The sequence below is a fragment of the Cervus elaphus genome, chromosome 19 (genome assembly GCF_910594005.1).
Source record: "Cervus elaphus chromosome 19, mCerEla1.1, whole genome shotgun sequence".
Classification (NCBI taxonomy): Eukaryota; Metazoa; Chordata; class Mammalia; order Artiodactyla; family Cervidae; genus Cervus; species Cervus elaphus.
This window is the reverse complement of record NC_057833.1, coordinates 90,176,050-90,197,033: the sequence shown is the minus strand read 5'-3', so window position 1 is coordinate 90,197,033 and position 20,984 is coordinate 90,176,050. Positions and strand designations below refer to the sequence as shown.

The following is a 20,984-nucleotide window of genomic DNA, read 5'->3' as shown; positions in this document are numbered from 1 at the left end:
TGACTTTTCCTTTTTTATTCCTCTACTGTAAAAGTTGGAAAGGCAAACTTCATCTCCCTTTCCCTTTGCTTTAGAAGAGGCTGTATGACAAAATTCTAGCCAACGAGTAATAGACTAAAGACAGTGGGAAGGGTGGCCCTTCCCAAGTAAAAGTCCAAGTCTCCTTAAAGAAAAAAAATCCTTCCCCTACACCCCCTCACTTTTCCCCAAGAATGTGCATATGAGTCATGCAAAACAGCAGCAATCCTGGGACCATGGGGGAGAGGGAGTGAGAATGAGATTTTAAGATGAAGATGTCAAGGCCAGAAAGGAGAGAGTCTGGCTCCTGATAGCACCACCAACCATTGTACTAGCCCTGCTTCCTACCCCGGGGTTCTCACTGTGAGACAATTACCACCATCTTTTAAAGCTACTGTGCTCAGGTTTTCTGACATTTGCTGCCAAATGTATTGCCAGCTGGTTCACTAGTGTTTAAAAGATACCAGAACAAACAAACATAACTCTACATCATGCACCATTATCTATTTCTTAAACCTGATTTATTAAGGATATAACTAGGTTTTCCAGGAACTTCAAGTATTGAGACATAATTATACTTTTACTTGGGAAGAAGGGCTTAACATGTTTTACCATATTATTTACCCCAGAACTTCCGGATGTACAAGCTGGACTTTGAAAAGGCAGAGAAGCCAGAGATCAAATTGCCAACATCCACTGGATCATAGAAAAAGCAAGAGAATTAAAAACAAAAAAAATCTGCTTCATTGACTATGCTAAATCCACACCAGTTTGTGTGGATCACAACAAACTGTGGAAAATTCTTAAAGAGATGAGATACCAGACCTCCTTACCTGCCTCCTGAGAAACCTATATGCAGGTCAGGAAGCAACAGTTAGAACTGGACGTGGAACAACAGACTGGTTCCAAATCGGGAAAGAAGTACATCAAGGCTGTATTTTGTCACAGAGTACATCATGTGAAATGCCGGGCTGGATGAAGTATAAGCTGGAATCAAGATTGCCGGGAGAAATATCAATAATCACAGATATGTAAATGACACCACCCTTATGGCAGAAAGCAAAGAGGAACTAAAGAGCCTCTTGATGAAGGTGAAAGAGGAGAGCGAAAAAGTTGGACCATAGAGAAGGCTGAACGCCAAAGCATTGATGCTTTTGAACTGTGGTGTTGGAGAAGACTCTTGAGAGTCTCTTGGACTGCAAGGAGATCAAACCAATAAATCCTAAAGGAAATCAGTCCTGAATATTCATTGGAAGGACTGATGGTAAAGCTGAAGCTCCAATACTTTGGCCACCTGATGCGAAGACCTGACTCACTGGATGCTGGGAAACATTGAAGGCAGGAGGAGAGGGCAATGACAGAGGATGAGATGGTTGGATGGCATCACTAACTCAATGGACATGAGGATGAGCAAACTCCAGGAGATGGTGAAGGACAGGGAAAACTGGTGTGCTGCTGGCTTACAACTTGGCATTCAAAAAATGAAGATCATGGTATACGGTCCCATCACTTCATGGGTGGCAAAGAGTCGGACACGACTGAGTGACTGAACAACAACAAAATCAAATTTTGGGCTGCCCTGTGGCTCAGTGGTTAAGAATTTGCCTGCCAACGCAGGAGACAAGTGTTCAATCCCTGGGTCGGGAAGATCCCCTGGAGAAGGAAATGGCAACCCATTCCAGTATTCTTGCCTGGGAAATTCCATGAAGAGAGGAGCCTGTTGAGCTACAGTCCATGGGGTTGTGACTAAACAACAAACCAAATTTTAAAACACTGATAAAGCTAGTATTAATAATAACCTGCTTCAGTATTATTTTAGCATTTATGAAAAATGTACCACTTTAATATATTACTGTTTTTAAGCCAAAGATTTTGTCATAAGCACCTACTCTTTTTAAGCAAACATAAATTTTCTTTTCAGCATATGAACTTTTGAATTTACTTTTTCTTCACTTTTATTGATGTATGGTTGATATACCATATTATATGTTACAGGTGTATGATATAGTGATTCACAATTTTTAAAGGTTATATATGCCAGTTACAGTTACTATAAAATATTGGCTACATTCCTTGTGTTGTACAATATGTCTTTGGGTTTATTTTATACATAATAGTTTGTACCTCTTTTGAGTGTTTGAATTTAGGTCAGATATGACAGCAGTATGTTAGGGCACAATAAAATGATGCAGGACACAATAAAATGGTATAGAACACAATGAAATGGCTTGGCCAATATACCACAGAATATACCGCTCTAAAACACAGTTATAAATCAAGAAGTATGCATATGGCTTCACAGAATTGAAAACAGAAATGTGTGAACAAACTTTAGAAAAGCAATTTTGGAGAAAAATATGTTCAAATAAGGTATTCTATTAGGATAGTATAAAGTGAAAAGTGTTAGTCACTAATTCATGTCCGACTCCTTGCAACCCCATGGTCTATAGCCTGCCAGGCTCCTCTGTCCATAGAATTTTCCTGGCAAGAATACTGTAGTTGCCATTTCCTTCTCCAGGGAATCTTCCTGACCCAGGGATTGAACCCACCCCTCCAGCACTGGCAGGTGGACTCTTTGCCTGAGCCACCAGGGAAGCCCACTGGGATAATATAAGCTAGTGATAAAAACACAGATTCTGGAACCAGTCTGCCTGGATTTTCATCCTGCTTTTCATTCCCTAGTGTTTTAAAGTTGGGCAGGTGTCTTAGCTCAGGCTGCCTTAACGAAATACCATAGATTGGGCAGCTTAAACAACAGGAATGTATTTTTTCAGAATCTCAGAAATGTATTTCTACAGTTCTGGAGGTTGAAAACTCTAAGACATCAGCATCAGTGTCTGGTGAGGGCTTTCCTTGGGTTGCAGATGACTACAGATGCTGTGTCCTCACATGGCCTTTTCTCAGTGCATATAGGAGTGCCAGGGTAGGAGGAGACACACACACACACACACACACACACACACACACACACGGAGACACACACACACACACACACACACACACAGAGTCGGGGAGAGAGAGATGTCTTTCTCTTCTTAAAAGTTCATAATTTCCATAGGATAGAACATATAAATCAATTTTGGGGGAACACAATTTAGTCCATAGCAATACTTGGCTTCTTGTGTCTATGTTTCCTTAGCCAAAAAAACCCAGAGTTCATGATAACAGAGAAGGGTTTTGTAAGGATTAAGTGAATTAATACATGTAAAGCTCTTAGAAGAGAATTTGGCACATCGTGTTATACAAGGTTTATCATGGTCCTGTTTCAGCAGTATTCTAATAGGGAATTCTACCTTCTCAAAAAAATTATCAAAACGTATATAAATTAGCATTAACCAGGATTTCTCACCCTCAGAGCTATGGGGCCCCATAATCCTTTGTTGTAAGGGACAGTCCTGTGTCTGTTGGGTGTTTAGCAGCATCCCTGGCTTCTACCCACTAGATCCCAGTAGCACCCCTGATCCTAGCTGTCACAACTGCAGATGTCTCCGGACATTGCCAAGTGTCCCACTGCTACAAATCTATCACGGACATAGAAGCAAGTACTTGAATTTACAGTTACATATATATGACCAGGAATAGGATTGCAGGATCACATGACAACTATATGGGGCCTCCCATGTGGGGCAAGTGGTAAAGAACCTGCCTGCCAATGAAGGAGATGTAAGAGAAGGGTTTGATCCCTGGGTCAGGAAGATCCTCTGGAGGAGGGCATGGCAACCCACTCCAGTATTCTTGCCTGAAGAATCCCATGGACAGAGGAGCCTTGTGGGCTATAGCCCTTTGGTTGTGAAGAGTCAGAGATGACTGAAGCAATTTAGCAGCATAAAAACTAAATACATATATATAATGGACTATTGCTGAACCATAAAAAGAATGAAATCATGCCATTTATAGCAACATGGATGGACCTAGAGATTATCGTGTTAAGTGAAGTCAATCAGAAAGAAAAAAGCAAATACTATATGATATAACTTATATTTATTAATAGAATCTAAAATACAGCACAAATGAATGTATCTATGAAACAGAAGCTGACTCACAGACATAGAAAACAGACTTGTGCTTGCCAAGGGTAGGTGGGGTGGGGAAGGAATGGAGTGGGAGTTTGGTGTTGCCAGATACAAACTATTATATATAGAATGAATAAATAACAAGGTCCTACTGTATAGCACAGTAAAATACATATGATTTACGTGATAAACCATAATGGAAAAGTATATAGGCATATCATCTTAGTCGCTCAGTCACGTCTGACTCTTTGCTACCCCATGAACTGTAGCCTGCCATGCTCCTCTGTCCATGGAATTTTCCAGGCAAGAATGCTGGAGTGGGTTGCCATTTCCTTCTCCCAGGGCTCTTCCTGACCCAGGGATCGAACCCAGGTCTCCTGCACTGTAGGCAGACTCTTTTCCGTCTGAGTCACCAGGGCCTTACATGCGTGTGTATATACATAAATATGACCGAATCACTTTACCATAATAGTAGAAATTATCACAACACAGTAAATCAGCTATACTTCAAAAAGTAAATACTTTTAAAATGTTTAATTCTTTCTTTTTTGCCAAGGATAATATTTAATTAGTAAAATAAGGCTCATGTTCAACATTCTAGTTTCCAGAGATAATCTTTTAAAGGGAAGGTGGAAGGACACTTAAAACAGAATTTAATATACCTAAGGCTCCCATGGAAAGACCTAATGGAAAGACCCATTCTGATGGAAAGACCTTATAAAATGGATGGTCTATACCAACACTGTCCAATAGAAATTTCTCGCATGAGGGAAATGTTCTGTTTGTGATATCCAGTATAGAAGCCGTCACCCATATGCTACTGCTGGGCTCTTGAAATGTGGCTGGTGTAACTAAAGGACTGAATTTAAAGCTTTACTTTAATTAATTTAAATTTATTGGCTAGTAGCTACACTATTTTTTTTTTACAGTCTTTTATTTTTAATTGGGGGATCATTACAATATTGTGATGGTTTTCTGCCATGCATCAACATGAATCAGCCATAGGTAGAGATATGTCCCCCCTTCCTGAACCTGCCTCCCACCTCCCTCCCCACCCCACCCTCTAGGTTGTCACAAGGCACTGGCTTTGGGCTCCCTTCGTCATAGAGCAAATTCCCACAGGTTATCTACTTTACATATGGTAATATGCACATTCCAATGTTGCTCTCACAAATCATCCCACCTTCTTTCTCCCCAACTGTGTCCAAAAGTCTGTTCTTTGTGTCTGCATCTCCACTGCTGCCCTGTAGATAGGTTCATCAGTACCATCTTTCTTGACTCCATACATATGAATTAATATACAATATTTGTCTTTCTTTCTGACTTAACTTCACATTGTATAATAGGCTCTAGGTTCCTCCATCTCATTAGAACCAACTCAAATACATTCCTTTTTATAGCTGAATAATATTCTATTGTATATATGTACCACAACTTCCCTATCCATTCATCTGTCAAAGGACATCTAGGCTGCTTCCATGTCTTAGCTATTGTAAATAATGCTGCAGTGAACATGTGTCTTTTTCAATTATGAAAAAGACATAATTGGTTATAAGGTAAGGTTATAAGGCCAGTAGTGGGATTGCTGCATCATATGGTTGTTTTATTCCTAGTTTTTTAAGGAATAGCCATACTGTTCTCCATTGTGGCTGTATCAATTTGTATTTCCACCAACAGTGCAAAAGGGTTCTCTTTTCTCCATGCCCTCTCCAGCATTGATTGTCTGTGGACTTTTTGATGATGGCCATTGTGACAGGTGTGAGATAATACCTCGTTGTAGTTTTGATTTGTATTTCTCTAATAATGAGCAAAGCTGAGCATCTTTTCTTGTTTATTGGCCATCTGTATGTCTTTGGAGAAATGTCTGTTTAGGTCTTCTGCCCACGTTTTGATTGGGTTGTTTGTTTTTCTGGTATTGAACTTCATGAGCTGCTTGTATCTTCTGGAGATTATTTATTTGTCAATTGTTTCATTTGCTGTTATTTTCTCCCATTCTGAGGTTTGCCTTTTCACCTTGCTTAGTTTCCTTCATTGTGCAAAAGCTTCTAAGTATAATTTGGTCCCATTTTTTTACTTATTTTTTATTTCCATTACACTCGGAGGTGGGTAATAGAGAATCTTGCTGTGGTTTACGTCAGAGTGTTTTGCTTGTGTTTTCCATGAAGAGTTTTATAGTTTCTGGTCCTACATTTAGGTCGTTAATCCATCTTGAATTTATTTTTCTGTATAGTGTTAGGAAGTGTTCTAATTTCATCCTTTTACATGTAGCTGCCTAGTTTTCCCAGCACCACTTATTGAAGAGAGTGTCTTTTCTGCATTGTATATTTTTGCCTCCTTTGTCAAAGATAAGGTGACCATAGGTGCATGGATTTATCTCTGGAATTTCTATCTTGTTCCATTGTTCTATATTTCTATTTTTGTGCCAGTACCATACTGTCTTGATGACTGTAGTAGCGACCCTACTAAACAGCACAGATCTATACCCTTCAAGAAAGAAATGATTTCACGTTTTCTTCCTTAAGGGAGTCTGATTTGTCCATGGGCAGGCCCCCTTCTCCCCTTACCTTACATAGAAGGTTACTACCAGGCAAATATGAGGGTGTGTGGAGTGTTGATAGAACCAAAGGTGATGTCTTTTTGGAGATTTTTTTTGTGATTGAAAACTATGGAGTGCTTCATGTATTGGCGTGTCATTCTTGCTCAGGGGCCATACTAATCTTCTCTGTATCATTTTTTTGAGCTTTCTGTAACTTTTTTTTTTTTTGAGAATACTTTTGCCCTGGTTGGTTGAATCCTGGATGTAGGAGCCGCAGATATGGATGGCTGATTGTACTGTATATGTTGCAAGAGAATGTGTTATGTCCCTCCTAATTCCTAGAGCACTGAGTGTCTCTTACAAGGTCCATTACATTCTAATCCACAATGCTATTGTAAATCCAACACTCCCTAACAGACCTGCCACCTCTGAAGAGAGAAAACTTATTTGTATTCAAATTCTTTCTATTGGTATGGCAAGCAATAAATAATAAAATTTTATTATAAATATCTAATGTTATTCCCAAGTGGCACAGTGGTAAAGAATCCGCCTGCCAATGCAGGAGATGCAAGAGACTGGGGTTTGATCCCTGGGTAGGGAAGATCCCCTGGAGGAGGAAATGGCAACCCATTCCAGTATTCTTGCCTGGAAAATTACATCGACAGAGGAGCCTGGCAGGCTGGGGTTGAAAAGAGTTGGACACGGCTGACTGCGCACACACATTTACAATGTTATATGTAACTTTTTATAAAAGTAGAGAAAAAGCACAGTAGTAGTTAGCATTATAGGGTTTAATGTACAATAAAGGTCTAAGAATTGCTATTATAACAACCACACAAAGCTTGTTTTATGCTATGTATTATTTGGATTTATAAAGTCACATCCCTGGTGGTCTGGCAAAAATTGTGATTATTCTATTACACTAAAATTTTGGTACAAAGAATTTATATTTTCTTTGTAAGTTCCAATAAATTAAGACAGTAGGCATCTTCTTAGAGGCTAGGATAAAATTCAACTGGCGTAGAACATTTCATCTGTGCTAAAATAGTTCCAACTTTTTTTTTTTTTCTTGGCCAAGGTGAGTAAGTAGCATGTGGAATCTTAGTTCCCCAATCAGGGATGACACCCGAGCCCCTCAGATTGGAAGCTCGGAGTCTTAACACCGGACAACCAGGGAGGTTCCAGTTCCAAAATTTTTACCTAAGATTGTCATCTGGGCAGTTTTTCCTAACTCTCCTCCCTGCCCATCTGCTACACACATCCTATTTTGAAAATCTTTCTGGAAGATCCCATTGTTACTGATGAAATGTGCTTTTCAGATGTGTTGAGGTGGTTAAAAAAAAAAGGTTGAAAACCATTCTTCTAAAAACCCATGTTGACAGTTCTTTACACATTGTAGGGACACACAAACATCAGGATTCTTACAAGCAGCAAACAAGCCTTTCTGAAAGGCCATTCTCTAATTAAGGCAGAGGTCTGCAATGGCAGTAGTGATCTACTGGGTTGGCTAAAATTTCCTTCAGGTTTTTCGTAACATCTTGCAGAAAAATCCAAAGGAACCTTTTGGCCAATACAATACAATGATGGCTACCATTTATGGAGTGTGTACTCTGTTTCAGGCATTGTTCTAGGCAGTTAACATGCACTAATTCATTTAATCTTCATAGCAGCTCTATGAGGTAGATAATATTGTTATTCCATTTTAGGTGAGGAAATAGGCACAAAGAAGTTAAGGACTTTGTGCAATATCACACAGACACAACTGTGATTCCAAGCCAGGCTGAGCGGCTTCAAAACAGGCGGTCTCACTACCATGCTGCAAGGCAGCTACAGCCACTCAGGAAAGCTTATTTTCAGCCAACCTGGGAAATGCAGCTTGAGTTCCAACCAGTGACTCAGGTTTATCAAGTGCATGGGCAAGAGAAGGTATCAGATTGATCGTAAAGCTTATTCCTAGAAAATCTAGGAAGATGAAAACCGAGAGCAATCAAAAAAGATCGTTTTTTCTAAATGTGTGGATACGCCCCAAATCAAGTGGTCAAAAAACGTACTGCTTGATAACAGAGAACAGATTTGTGGTTGCCAAGGGGGAGGTGTGGGGAGAGAGGGATGAATTGGGAGTTTGGGATTAGCAGATGCAAACTATTAAACATAGGATGGATAAACAACAAGGTCCTATGTATCACAGGGAACTTTATACGGGCTTCCCTGGTGGCTCAGAGGTAAAGAATCCGCCTGCAATGCAGGAGACCTGAGTTTGATCCCTGGGTTGGGAATAACCCCTGGAGAGGGGAATGGCAACCCACTCCATTATTTTTGCCTGGAGAATTCCAAGGATGGTGGTGCCTGGTGGGCTACAGTCCATGGGGTTGCAAAGAGACCGACACTTTGCAACACTCACTAGTCACTGAGTGACTACTACGTTCATACAGAAAACTGAATCACTTTGTTGTACCGCAGAAATTAACACAACATTGTAAATCAACTGTACTTCAATAAAAATTTTTAAATGTACTGCTATATTCATATCTGCAAGGTCCGAAGAAATATTTCTACTGAGATGGGAAACCTAAAATTAAAGAGAGCTCAACATTTATAAAACCTTTTCTTAATATAAAATCTAGAAATCTTGTTGACATGAATTAGAAAAAAATGTAACAGGCAAGTCATGAAGGTCTCATTACCATCCTCCACAAAAGCTCACAGTGCTACAAGAAATCTGTTTATAACAATTTTTCCTCACAATACTTTTATTCAGAACAGTTAGGAATGTTTTACCCCATAACTAAAAGCACATTATTTTTTAAAGTTCCACTTCTGTTAAAGCATCTTCCAGAAATCACTAAAATGAAGTAAACAGTAGCACTTACCATGCACTAGAAGCTGTTTTCAGTTTTACATTTGTATTCATACATTTGGTCCTCAAAACGATCTGATAAGGGAGGTATTGTTATCGTTATCTACACTATACATGAGGAAACTTAAGTAAAGGGAGAAGTAACTTGTTCAAGGTCACACAAGAAAACGTTGGCACTGGGATGCAAATCCAGGTATTCTGGCACTAGAGTTTCAGCTCTCAGGCTTTAAACTCAATATCAAAATGCAGAGAAAAGACTTTTCCTGTAAGACATATTTTTGTTGAACAAAGCCTGACCATGGTAGAAATGTAATGACATAAAGATGGCTATGGAAGAACCATCATGTAAGCATTTCTCATGTATTTTGTTACACCATTCAAACATCCAATATAGAAATCTTACATTTATTTGTATTTAATTCTAATTTTCCTTACATCCAAACCAGTAATATTTTAAAAAATAAGGACTCACTAAAGTAAACATGGAATTTTTCTTTCTTTTCAGAGCGTTACTCAAAGATAGCCCTTGGCAATATTCTGAAAAGCAACAAAGCATTGTTTTAATATTTCCTTTCTTATCAGATGTCTACTAAACTTCTAAAGGAACACTTAAGACACTTTTTTTCTGATCCTAAAAGCTTTCTATATTAGCTTCATTTAAATAATTTAAGGCTTATTCTTTAAGCCTAAAGTGAATATTCACCATCACGAGTATCCCAGGTATTGGACACTAATTTAATAGTGGTTCATACCTTTAGAGAACAGGGCATGGATCAGTAAGATTTGGCTCTATGAACTCTTTAGAATAGCAGTTATTCAAGATTCTGAACCCTATATACTTAAAACAATGTATTTTCTGTGTCGTATTAGCATGTTTCTCCGAAATAGTGGCAGCAAAGAATACATCGCAATACATCAGTACAAGCACTGAAACCTGTGTCCCTCCAAACAGCCAATGCTACCTCTAAAGGGGATGTTTGGAAATGTTTTCGTTGGGTGGCACAAGGATCGATGGCACCACTGGTGTTTGGTGAGTGGAAGCCAGGGAAGTGTGATATCTTGTAACATGTAGAGTCTCATAGGAAGAAACATAGTTCAACATCCTACATGACTTTCAAATGTCCACTCATGTAGTAGAAAAATCTATGATTATCTGTGGCTAGAATCTAATTTCTTTCTACATGTAAACACAAAGCACAGTTCTGCCTAGCTTTAAAATCCATTGAAGTTACCGAATATGCAATTAAAATGTAAATCAAGATTGTACATTTGTTCAGAACTTTACTAGTACAGTCCACCATCTTAGGAGGAAAATGTCTTATCAATGGAAAAGCTCCTCACGTTTCTGAGTCACAGCAGTCTACATTGTTGCTGTCTTCCTGCGGTGATTACACACACACAGAGACACACACTCATCAGCCTACTTCATTATGTCTTCTGGTATAATTGTGTCTAAGAATTTACATACTGAAAAAGAAATGAATTATACTTTCATTTCTACTCTATATTACAATTATTACTATATACATTTTAATTATGTGTGGAGACATTTACGTTATTTTACTGCAGGAGAGTAAAGAGAACATATTTTATTAAAAAGCCAGTAATGGGCTTGGTAGGATGATATCTACTCAGATGTCAGCTGTAATACAAGAATACAACTTGCAGAGATAGAAAATTAAATAGGCCAAGATCACAGATGTGTTTCCAATACACTAGTGAGGTAAAATTCAACACTGTTTAACCAAATGGAAGGAAAAACCTGTTCAATGCTTAACTTTTGCACTTGAACTCATGTCACAGTGCGTCCTTTCTGATGAAACAACGTATATTCAACTTTCAGATGGCTATGCAGATGAGCTGATATCACCCCAGATGGGAAGGATCAGGGCTGTATTGTCCCAGTCCCTCCTCCTCTTTTACCCTCAGATACTGCTGTGTAATAGAAACAGAGCTTTTGTCTACGGCCATACCACCCTGAACGCGCCTGATCTTGTCTGATCTCGGAAGCTAAGCAGGGTCGGGCCTGGTTAGTACTTGGATGGGAGAAACAGAGCTTTGTTAGGAGGTGGGCCTGTGGTTTTGCTGTGTGGAAAATCAACTTATTACCACCATTCTCTGGATTTCCTTTACATACTGTCCTACAGACTGAAATAACTCAACATTCTTACTATTTCTCTCTTTATTGCAAAGCCAAATATTTGGTTCACATTTTATAGACACCACCTTTTAAGAAGGTCAAAGAGAGGCTAAAATAGCTTATTGCACAAGAAACACATTCAAATGGTCCAAACATTTAAAAAATCCAAACATAATTGTATACTGTAATTAATTCTTTCAGTAGCTAATTGTGAAAAGAATAATAAAGCAAAATTTACAAGAAATCTAATAGTAGGTAAGTTGAAAGCATACAGAATTCTAATTTCTAATTATTATACTTTTAATATTCTTTTATGTATCCACATTCCTTAGATTCAAAAAGATTCAGACTGGCAAACTCCACAACTGCAGAAGTGAATGGTTAAGATTTGAAGATTTTAGTTTTCTAAATGCATAGCAATAGCCTATGTTATGACAAATTCAAAATGAACTTGTGGTTCCTAAATTATCCTAAGATATTTCCATTGAATGTGAATTGACTTGATAAAATTTAAGTATTTTCTCACACTTATGTTTGCAGGTAATAAAGTTATTAATACAATTTTATTATCACCAAAGAAAGAGCAAATTAATATTTTTTCAAATTAAACAAAAGCATTCACTTGCCAAATTAGTTTAAGTTGAAAGTTGAGCATAAACTTGCAAGAATGACAATTCAAATGAGGTAAACATAATAAACCATTTATTAAAACATCATGTGGTAAAATTAACTTTTTGACCCAATGTGACAATGGTAAACATTTTCCCCTTGTTAACATTCCACCTAAAACACAATTAAATTATAACACAATACAACCAGAAGCTGAAAAAAACTTCTGTCCTTTACCACTCACTAGGTAAGTGCAGATCTAGGTTTTCTTGATGAGTCAGAGAGAGAGGATTATAAAGACACTTGAAATCCCATATACCCAAAGGTTAAATTTTATTTACCCTGTTCCCTGGTCCAAACTTAAAATTGTATCAAATAAAAATTTCATTAATTATCCTCCCCCCTGCCAAAAATAAATATTAGGAACACATTAAGGATAAGAACTGGGTTTTAAACTGTACTTTATTTGTTACTGTAACATTGTCTTTTTAAAAAACTGATCAACCATAAGCATGCAAAAAATTCTCTTCTGAATGGAACCGCTTCAATAACTCCTTGGATATCGGTAAGTAAATTATGAAGGTTGTTCAACGTATAGTCCTCTCCTTTATAGCACTTCTAAGCAGTGTGTGAGACACATACCAGAGGTAGGAAAGACCATCCTTAATAAATTATCGTAATTGTAGAGAATTTCTGAAAATAAAACTGAAAAAGGCTAAACCATGCCTTTGATGAGTCCCAAAAGACCACAGATCCATCTCCTATTCGAAGAATTAGTCCCCTGGAGAGTTCTAGCCTCTGTAGAGCAATTGACGACAAGACCCACCAGGGCTCTGAACAGCTGACTGCATGAAGAACGCCTTCGTTTGCGCTCACTTGCCGATTCTCTGGACCACCCAGTCCTGCTGGCAGAGAGGGCAGCGATTGTTCTGTTTCACCCACAAGGACATGCAGCAGTTGTGGAAGGAATGATTACATTCTCCCCAGACAACTGGGAAAAAAAAGAATATCTGACATTACATACTTCAATTTAACTTACTGAGCTCAACATTCTATTTTATTACGTAATAATTATGGTTCATAATCTTAAATCTGGCCAAAATAATTTTTTTTAGTCATAAAGAAAAAGAACCTTACATATAGAAATTACACTTTAAAAATGAGGTAAGGGGACTTCCCTGGTGGTCCAGTGGCTAAGACTCTGTGCTCCCAATATAGGGGGCCTGGGGTTCAATCCCTGGTCAGGGAACTAGATTCCACATGCCACAGCTAAGACCCAGTGCAGCCAAATGAAGAAAAAAAAATGAGGTAAGGCGCTATGCTTGGAAACCTGACATCACTGTTAGAATCTGAGGCTGCTTCGGTGGCTTCTCACTCCCACACAGCTCCACATGCTGTCAGTCTTTCTCACGTTGGGAGATTAAAAGACCTGTGTGTGTACTAAGTCGGTTCACTTGTATTTGACTCCTTGTAACCCTATGGACTGTAGCCTGCCAGGCTCCTCTGTCCATGGGATTCTCCAGGCAAGAACACTGGAGTGAATTTCCAGGCCCTTACCCAAGGGATCTCTCAGACTCAGGGATGGAACCCACATCTCCTGTGCCTCCTGCACTGGCAGGCAGGTTCTTTACTAGCACCACCAGGGAAGCCCTAAGAGATGAGTCTTCCTTAGATACCAAACCACTCCACCCATGCACTGACCTTGGAGACATTTTGGGCCTTTAAGTTAGTTTATTGAAAAATGTCCTCCTGATTTTTAAATTTTCTTTCTTTATTTTTGGTTGTGCTGGTCTTTGTTGCTGCTTGGGCTTTTTCTCTAATTGTGGCAAGCCAAGGCTACTCTCTAGTTATGATGCATGGACTTCTCATTGCCATGGTTTCTCTTGTTACAGAGCACAGGCTCTAGGCATTCAGGCTTCAGTATCTGCGGTTCCTGGGCTCCAGAGCACAGGCTCAGTAGCTGTGGCACGTGGGCTTAGTTGCTCCACAGCATGTGGGATCCTGCCGGACCAGGGATCAGACACTGTCTTCTGCACTGGCAGGGGGATTTCTTACCACTGAGTCACCAGGGAAGTCCCCTTCTGAGTTTTATCTACCAAGATATGTTGAGTTTTAAATGTTTTCGGCTCATAGCAGGCTACTATAAATAGGTGGCATGCTTCTAAACATTATTAGTGGTACCTCTGAACTGTTTTCTGGAAGTGGTGATGATTTGTGTTGTCATTCATAGGCAGTGCAGTTCCTCATGTGACAAACAGAATGGAATTTTCAAAGTGGTTGGCTTTGAAAGAGAGGTCTATTTCAAGAAAAAAAGGGCCTCTCTGTGATCAAAGATAGCTGGCCTACCCCTCACAATTCTCAAATTAATATTTTTAAAACAGCCTCAAAGAAAAAATTTAAATCAAGGGAAATCACCCATAACATGGAATACAACCACAAACATGGGCTTCATTTGTCCCTTGCTTGACCAACTTAGCTATATAACAGAACAATGAAAGAAGAAAAAAAAACCTTTTAATGAAAATTAGTTGTAGGGGTTGGAAGCTAGGAGGACTCATTCTAAGTCTTTCAGAAGAAAGAAACAGGATTTGATTAAAACTACATGAATCATTCAGGAGCTGTATGTAAACCACACAAACAAAAGTACAAAGTTAACCTTTCATTCCAGGAAAATCTTTATACACTTTTATATAGCAATCTTAGAAGTGGTGACCTCAAGAGCTAGGGCATAAAAATCTGAGTTGCTTACAATATTTAACCTAAGACAACTTTTTTTTCCCCCTAAGACAACTACTGTAGTACCACATGTAAGTAAAATTTAACAGATTTCTATCAATAAGCTACATCCAAAGGAATCTGGAGATTTAGAATTATTTTCACCTTAGTAGAAAAGTTAAATACTGGATCATAAGAGTACTGAAAACTGAAATGCTTTGTTAGAACAAAATCCTGACTGACCAAAACTAACCTGTAACATACTCAAAATTTAAAGGATGTTTTGGCAAATTCCTTATTTTATATTTTTCTTAATAGAAGAAAATATATTTCTTTTTTGATTATTAAAACGTTTACCATGCCCATGTCTATAATATATAACCAAGTCTTCTGAATTACAAGCAATTAAAGGACTTACAGACAATCCCATTAAGACCCTTTGAGAACCAACACATTTTATATTAAATATGAATCACTGCTTTACAGTTTATTTTTGTGTATTGATAAAGCCAATCTTAATTGCAAATTCAAACATCCCCACTGAGAGAAAACCTTCAGTTGAAAAAGCAGAACAAAATTACAACATACCAACACAATCCTCTTGTTTGTTTTCAGCTTGACATCTAAGACAGGCATCTAAAAGTAAACAAATAGCAATTCTCATTCTGATGCTCAGAATGCAATTTTTAAAACCCCATACACTTCAAAGTCAAATAAAAGGCCCAAAGGGTTAGAGATGTAGATTAAAAGACTCATACTATTAATTTCTCATCTGAACATAACTGCTTAAAGATGAATAAAGTACAAGGCACTCTACTAATTTACTTATGACCAGGAGCAATTTCCCAAGGGTTACTGACCCTTTATTTTTACAAGTGCTGATGAAAAGATGTCCTGACAGTGGATGTAACCACTAGGGAAAAATATGCTATATTCCACTATATTACTCACTGGGCACATGCACACAGATCAATTTTACGCATAGTTTATTTTCAAGACATCCTTTTAAATAAGCCATACATATATGTTGGTATTTGCTTAAATATATATAGAAACTCTAGAAGGATATTCAAGAAACTAATAATAAAGTTCACCTGGGAGGAGATGGAATGGGAAGGGGTTTTTCACCACATACTTTCTCAAGTTTTGAAGTTGTGACTGTATAACCTACATAAAAATTAAATTTAAAAACTCCAAAAAATAAAATAAAATAAAAAGTCCTAAATATTAGGTTCTCTCTCTTATTTTTCCTTTTTAAGGAAATGCTCCCTTTACAAATAATCTGAGCCCAAAGCATTTACCCAACAACGGTAAAGTATTTTAATAAATTACCTGGGAGTAAACATGAGGAATGGAAACCAAAAGGATATACTAGAAGTTTTCAAAATTCAGTCTGTACTACCATTTGCTTGGTGAAGAAGGTAATATAGAATATTTTAGGAACCAAAGAAATGGACTCATTCACTAGCTGAAAGCAGGCAAAGTTGGGTGAAAGTAAGTTCAAATTAACAGAAAAAAATAGATTTTAATATGAATTAGAGAAAAATTCTATAAAAATAGAAACAGGATAGAGTTGAAGCCTGCTTCTTTTCTTACACTGGATTATGCTCAGGCATTTGTTTGCTCCTCTCTGCATGCTCTTACCCTTAAAAAAACACACCACCCTGGCCTCTTCAGTGTGGATTAAAAACAACCACTGCCTCCTGAGGCTTTCTTCAATTTCACAGTTACTGAGTATATCTACCCTGTGCAAAGAGTAATGCCCGGGGTCTGGGTCCCTGGTCTCACCAGTAAATGGGAAAGTGGATAGGTAAACAACTAAATATCGCAAGCATCATGATATAAGGGGGAAGACATGCCTCTGGTTCTGTGCAGTCACGGAATTAGGGTTCATGATCCCAACAGTCTCTTTTACAAATTAGGAAAACAAGGCTCCAGAAGGTTATGTCAAACATCCAAGTTAACAGATAGCTGTGGAAGGTTACTCTGGCTCTTTAACCCTTGACAGTACAAGTAAAGCTAGTCCCCTCTTCCTCACCAGTGCTTGCTAGCTGCTCCTTTCACAATACAGTAGGCAGAGTGGAAACCAAGGAAGAATGTGTTAACTACATTAGAATGGGCTGACTGGAAACTCTTAGATCAAGAAGTTATAACAAATCATTTAGGTGTATGAGATGAATTCAAATATCAAGGACACAGGATTAAGTTATAGAATCTAGAAGTCTCTGAATCATGCCTACAGCTTTGATTTAGATTCACTATCAATAACTGACCTCAACAGATAAAAACTCCTAAAGTTTCAGATAAAAGAAAACATTTTCTTTTGATGATGTTCTTACTATCTAAAACAGCGCACTTCTAAGGAGTACAGTAACACCTTTTAGAATGATGCTAGAAAACAAACTTCCTTCTGCTGTCACCTGACCACTAAATGGATTTTAACACCTCATAAACAAAATACAGAGGTCTAGCCCAGAATACTTTCCTGAACCCAAAGTACAGCTGCTGTAAATCTGCAACATTAATCCACAGTAGCCAAATACTTGCTATAATTAGAAAGTTAATGTGAGCAGTGAGTCATTTATAGCCCATACTTCGACTTACCTTAAATATCCCAGTAAAGTTTATTTCTTGAAACTTTCAACTATTATTTTATATTTTGCATTTCTACCTACTGATTTAAATTTTTTCTTTGGGGAGAAAATAAAATGCTCTTTTAGGAAAAATTTTTTAAGCTAAAAAAGAACAAAAATCCCTCAAACTGAAAGTTATGATTCTAGCTTTCAAGAAAGGGTTAGGGCAAGGGGGCTGTATTTCAGGCCCATAAACTAAGTACCTAAAAACCTGATGCACAAAATAAGTGGATCACATCTGAAATCTAGTTCTTTTAAAAAGTAAAAAAATATTTGAATCCCACAGTTGCAAATTCTCTTTAAAACAAATTCCTATAAATGAAAAACATAAGCGCATACTGCAGAGAGTAAATTGAGAAACCTCTTGTTTCTGGTAGGTCTGAATTTTCAATGCTCAAGAAGGGAAAGCCACTTTTAAGTTATTTTCTCCAACGGTCTCATTTTTCTGTGCAAGACACAAAGTTTTCAAACTACAGAAGCCTCAGTTTTCTCCAGCTACCTTCAAGAAATGACATTTAAGGCGCTCTTAAATGCTGTAGTTTTAAATGCCCTATTTAAAAATATAATGTGCATTTAAACAGCAACTCTTTTTTAAGGTCGTCTAAGAGCTTAAAACAGAGACCATATAAAACACAACGAGATGAAGCTGTTCTGAAAGGCTTCACTTGGTCCAATATTTTTATTAAAAATATCATAGAAAGAAGTAACAAGTTTGCAAAAGAGGGCTTTCCATAAAGGCCGGATTTGAGGGCACTACCCTTCTCCAAGAGATGGAATGCTACGATGGGGAGTGGCCAGGAAAGAGATGAAGCTTCATGCCTCTGAATAAAAGGGTTTACATTCTTCTAGTTCAAGCCAATCGAGTGCTATCCGACCAATCTTGAATCATCCAGGTTTAAAAGCCAGCAGAACAGTAGCCAATCCAGAAAGGGGACGGCTAGGAACACTCTTCTTCCCCGCGCCTCTCCAGAGCACGACTAGTGGTCGTTTTAGTGGAAGATGACTCCGGAGCATCACTTTGGTGTGTGACCAGAAGCATCAGACTGATCCGGTGACTCAGGGCCTTGACCTTGACGTCTGTGTGGTTTGTTTTCGGCAAAGGGTGGCGTCGCTGGCCACACAAACCGAAGTGGTTTCTCCCAGCTCCCATTAAATCACCTTTTATTGTCGTGATCACACCGATCACTACTGGAAATGACCTTGTTTAACTGTCCTTCCTGCTACCCCCTTTTCTCCCAGAATACCCGTCCCCGGCACAGGTCGCCTGCTGAACGACCCCTCGGCCCCTGGCAGCGGCCGCAGCCCTCGGATCACCAGCAGCTCGGGCGTGGCCCGCGGTCTCCCGGCGCCAGGGCAGGGCGATCCCGCCCCCACTCCTCCAGGAACGGTCTCTCAGAGGCTTGGTCCTTCCCCCCACGCCCGGAGCCGGGCCTGCGGAGGCCGCAGCACAGCCGGGGCCTCGCGTGCTGCGCTTACCCATCACCTGGACCCTGCAGATGGCGCACGTATCGCACTCCACGTCCCAGCTCCACATGGCCACAGCGTTCCACTTCTTGAGAGAGAACATTTTGTCGCCGCCCGACTTGGATCCTGAGCTCCCCGAGTGAGACGACAGGGCGCAGGGTTCCTCACCGTCTTCCACGTCGGCCATAGCGGCGGCGCGGAGCCGGCGGCGGAGACGTTGGGTCGTGGGAGGCGGGCGGCTATGGCGGCTCCGTGGGGCCGCCCGACGGGCCACAGCGCCGCCCGCAGGCCGCGGGCCGCCGCGGGGGTCTAGGACGGGGGGGCGCCCGCGATTGGCTGGCGCGGCCCAGTGACGTCACCATACGCCGGCACGACCGGCTTCCCGGTGTCCAGGTTCCCGGTACTCACGTCCCCAACGCCCGGCAGGCTCAGCGGGCTGAGAGACCCCGGGCTGACCCTGCGCGGTGGAGGGTTTCACTGCGCAGGAAACACGTGTCCTGCTTTATGTCTCCATGACACCGCTTTTAGAAGCTGTCTTGTTGATATATTCGTTTGCCGTCCTTCTCAAATGTAAACGCCCTGGGAGCGGGGACTATTTCTCGATCATCGCCTTCGTTAAGAAATGCAGCCTCGGGAGGAACAGTTATTTGTTGAGTGAATGAATGACGAGCTAGGAATCTGGTTCAACAGTTCTCAAATTTTTTGGTCTCGGGACCCCTTTACACTTCAAAATTACTTAAGGACATTTAAGAACTTTTGTTTGTGTAGGATGGGTGTGTACATATACACGCTTATACATATGTATTTCCTTTTTAAGAAAACGGGAAAAAATTAAATATATTAATTCATTTCAAAACAGTAAGAAATCCATTCCAAGTTATCCTTAGAATACCAATATTGTACACTCACAAGAGAGAATGAAGAGAAATAGCTATGACTGCTGTGCTGTGCTCAGCCGTGTCCGACTCTGCAGATACCATGGACTGTAGCCCGCCAGGCTTCTCTGTCCATAGGATTCTCCAGGCAAGAATACTGGAGTGGTGTAGCCATTCCCTTCTCCAGGGGATCTTCCCAACCCAGGAATCGAACCGGGGTTTCCTGCATTGCAGGCGAACTGTTTACCAGCTGAGCTACCGGGGAAGCTCATAGCTATGAATACTGGTATGTAAATAGTTTTGACCTTGTTGGTCCCCTGAAAGGATTCCAGGAACCCTGGAGAACACACTCTAAGAAACTTAAAGGTAGTTTAATTTTTTATATGTAGAAATAATGAAGTCCCCAAATGTAATTTATAGTAATTCTGCTATATTTGTAAAAATATTATAAATAGCATTATAATAAATTAATTAAAACAAATAATTGCTAATATTTAATAATATTAAATTAATTTAAAATAAATTTATAATAAATAATTATAAAAAGTAATTTATAGTATTTTAGAAAAGTAATTCTGTTATTCTGAGAAGATGACAGTGGAAGCCAGGGTTCTTCTATTACTAGCCCAGGGTCATGTTATGTTTTCTCAAGCAAAGCAGGTAACATCTCCATTTAAAAGATACCAAACCTGAGGCACGGAGACCGGAAGATGCTTGGTCACCACTACCACCTAGTGGTGGACACCTGCTGTGTCAGGATTAGGACTCAGAGCTTCCCACCTCTATTGGGCCTCATCATTCCCTCATTTCCTGGTGTCAGGCCTTGTGCCCCTGGGTCTAGGCTAACCAAACTCCAGAAATCTGGCAGAGGAGACAAGGATGCATTAAATGTGTAAGAATACAATTATGGACACGGGGACACGTTTGGCCAGATGGTAATAAGTGCTGTTTGTTGAGTGGTGCATTAAGTGCTCTTATAAGAGACAGAAACTTTCCTCAAGACAGATGGAGTGAGGGCAAACCTCATAGAAGAGGTAAAGTTTGAACTGGGGGGGAGATGGGAGGCCTTGGAGGCCAGGAAGTAAATGGAGAGAGCAAACGGACAGAGCAGTAGTAGTGGTAGC

General features: G+C 39.5%; 1 protein-coding gene and 1 pseudogene across 2 annotated transcripts; both read right to left on the bottom strand.

Annotated features, from left to right (window-relative positions):
• Nucleotides 1-6,690: 6,690 nt before the first annotated feature.
• LOC122676230 lies at nucleotides 6,691-6,768 on the bottom strand (annotated as a pseudogene).
• A 5,476-nt stretch (nucleotides 6,769-12,244) lies between these two features.
• On the bottom strand, nucleotides 12,245-19,397 carry RNF7 (ring finger protein 7). 2 transcript variants are annotated; one of them, XM_043874903.1, is made up of 3 exons: nucleotides 19,005-19,397; nucleotides 15,477-15,524; nucleotides 12,245-13,164 (listed from the first exon to the last, which is right to left on the bottom strand). In XM_043874903.1, the coding sequence occupies exons 1-3, from the start codon at nucleotides 19,170-19,172 to the stop codon at nucleotides 13,108-13,110; spliced, it is 273 nt and encodes a 90-aa protein (XP_043730838.1). In that variant the 5' UTR covers nucleotides 19,173-19,397; the 3' UTR covers nucleotides 12,245-13,107. The 2 variants fall into 2 exon arrangements, with proteins under 2 accessions (XP_043730838.1, XP_043730837.1); XM_043874902.1 differs by having other exon boundaries at nucleotides 18,998-19,374.
• Between the last annotated feature and the right edge of the window lie 1,587 nt (nucleotides 19,398-20,984).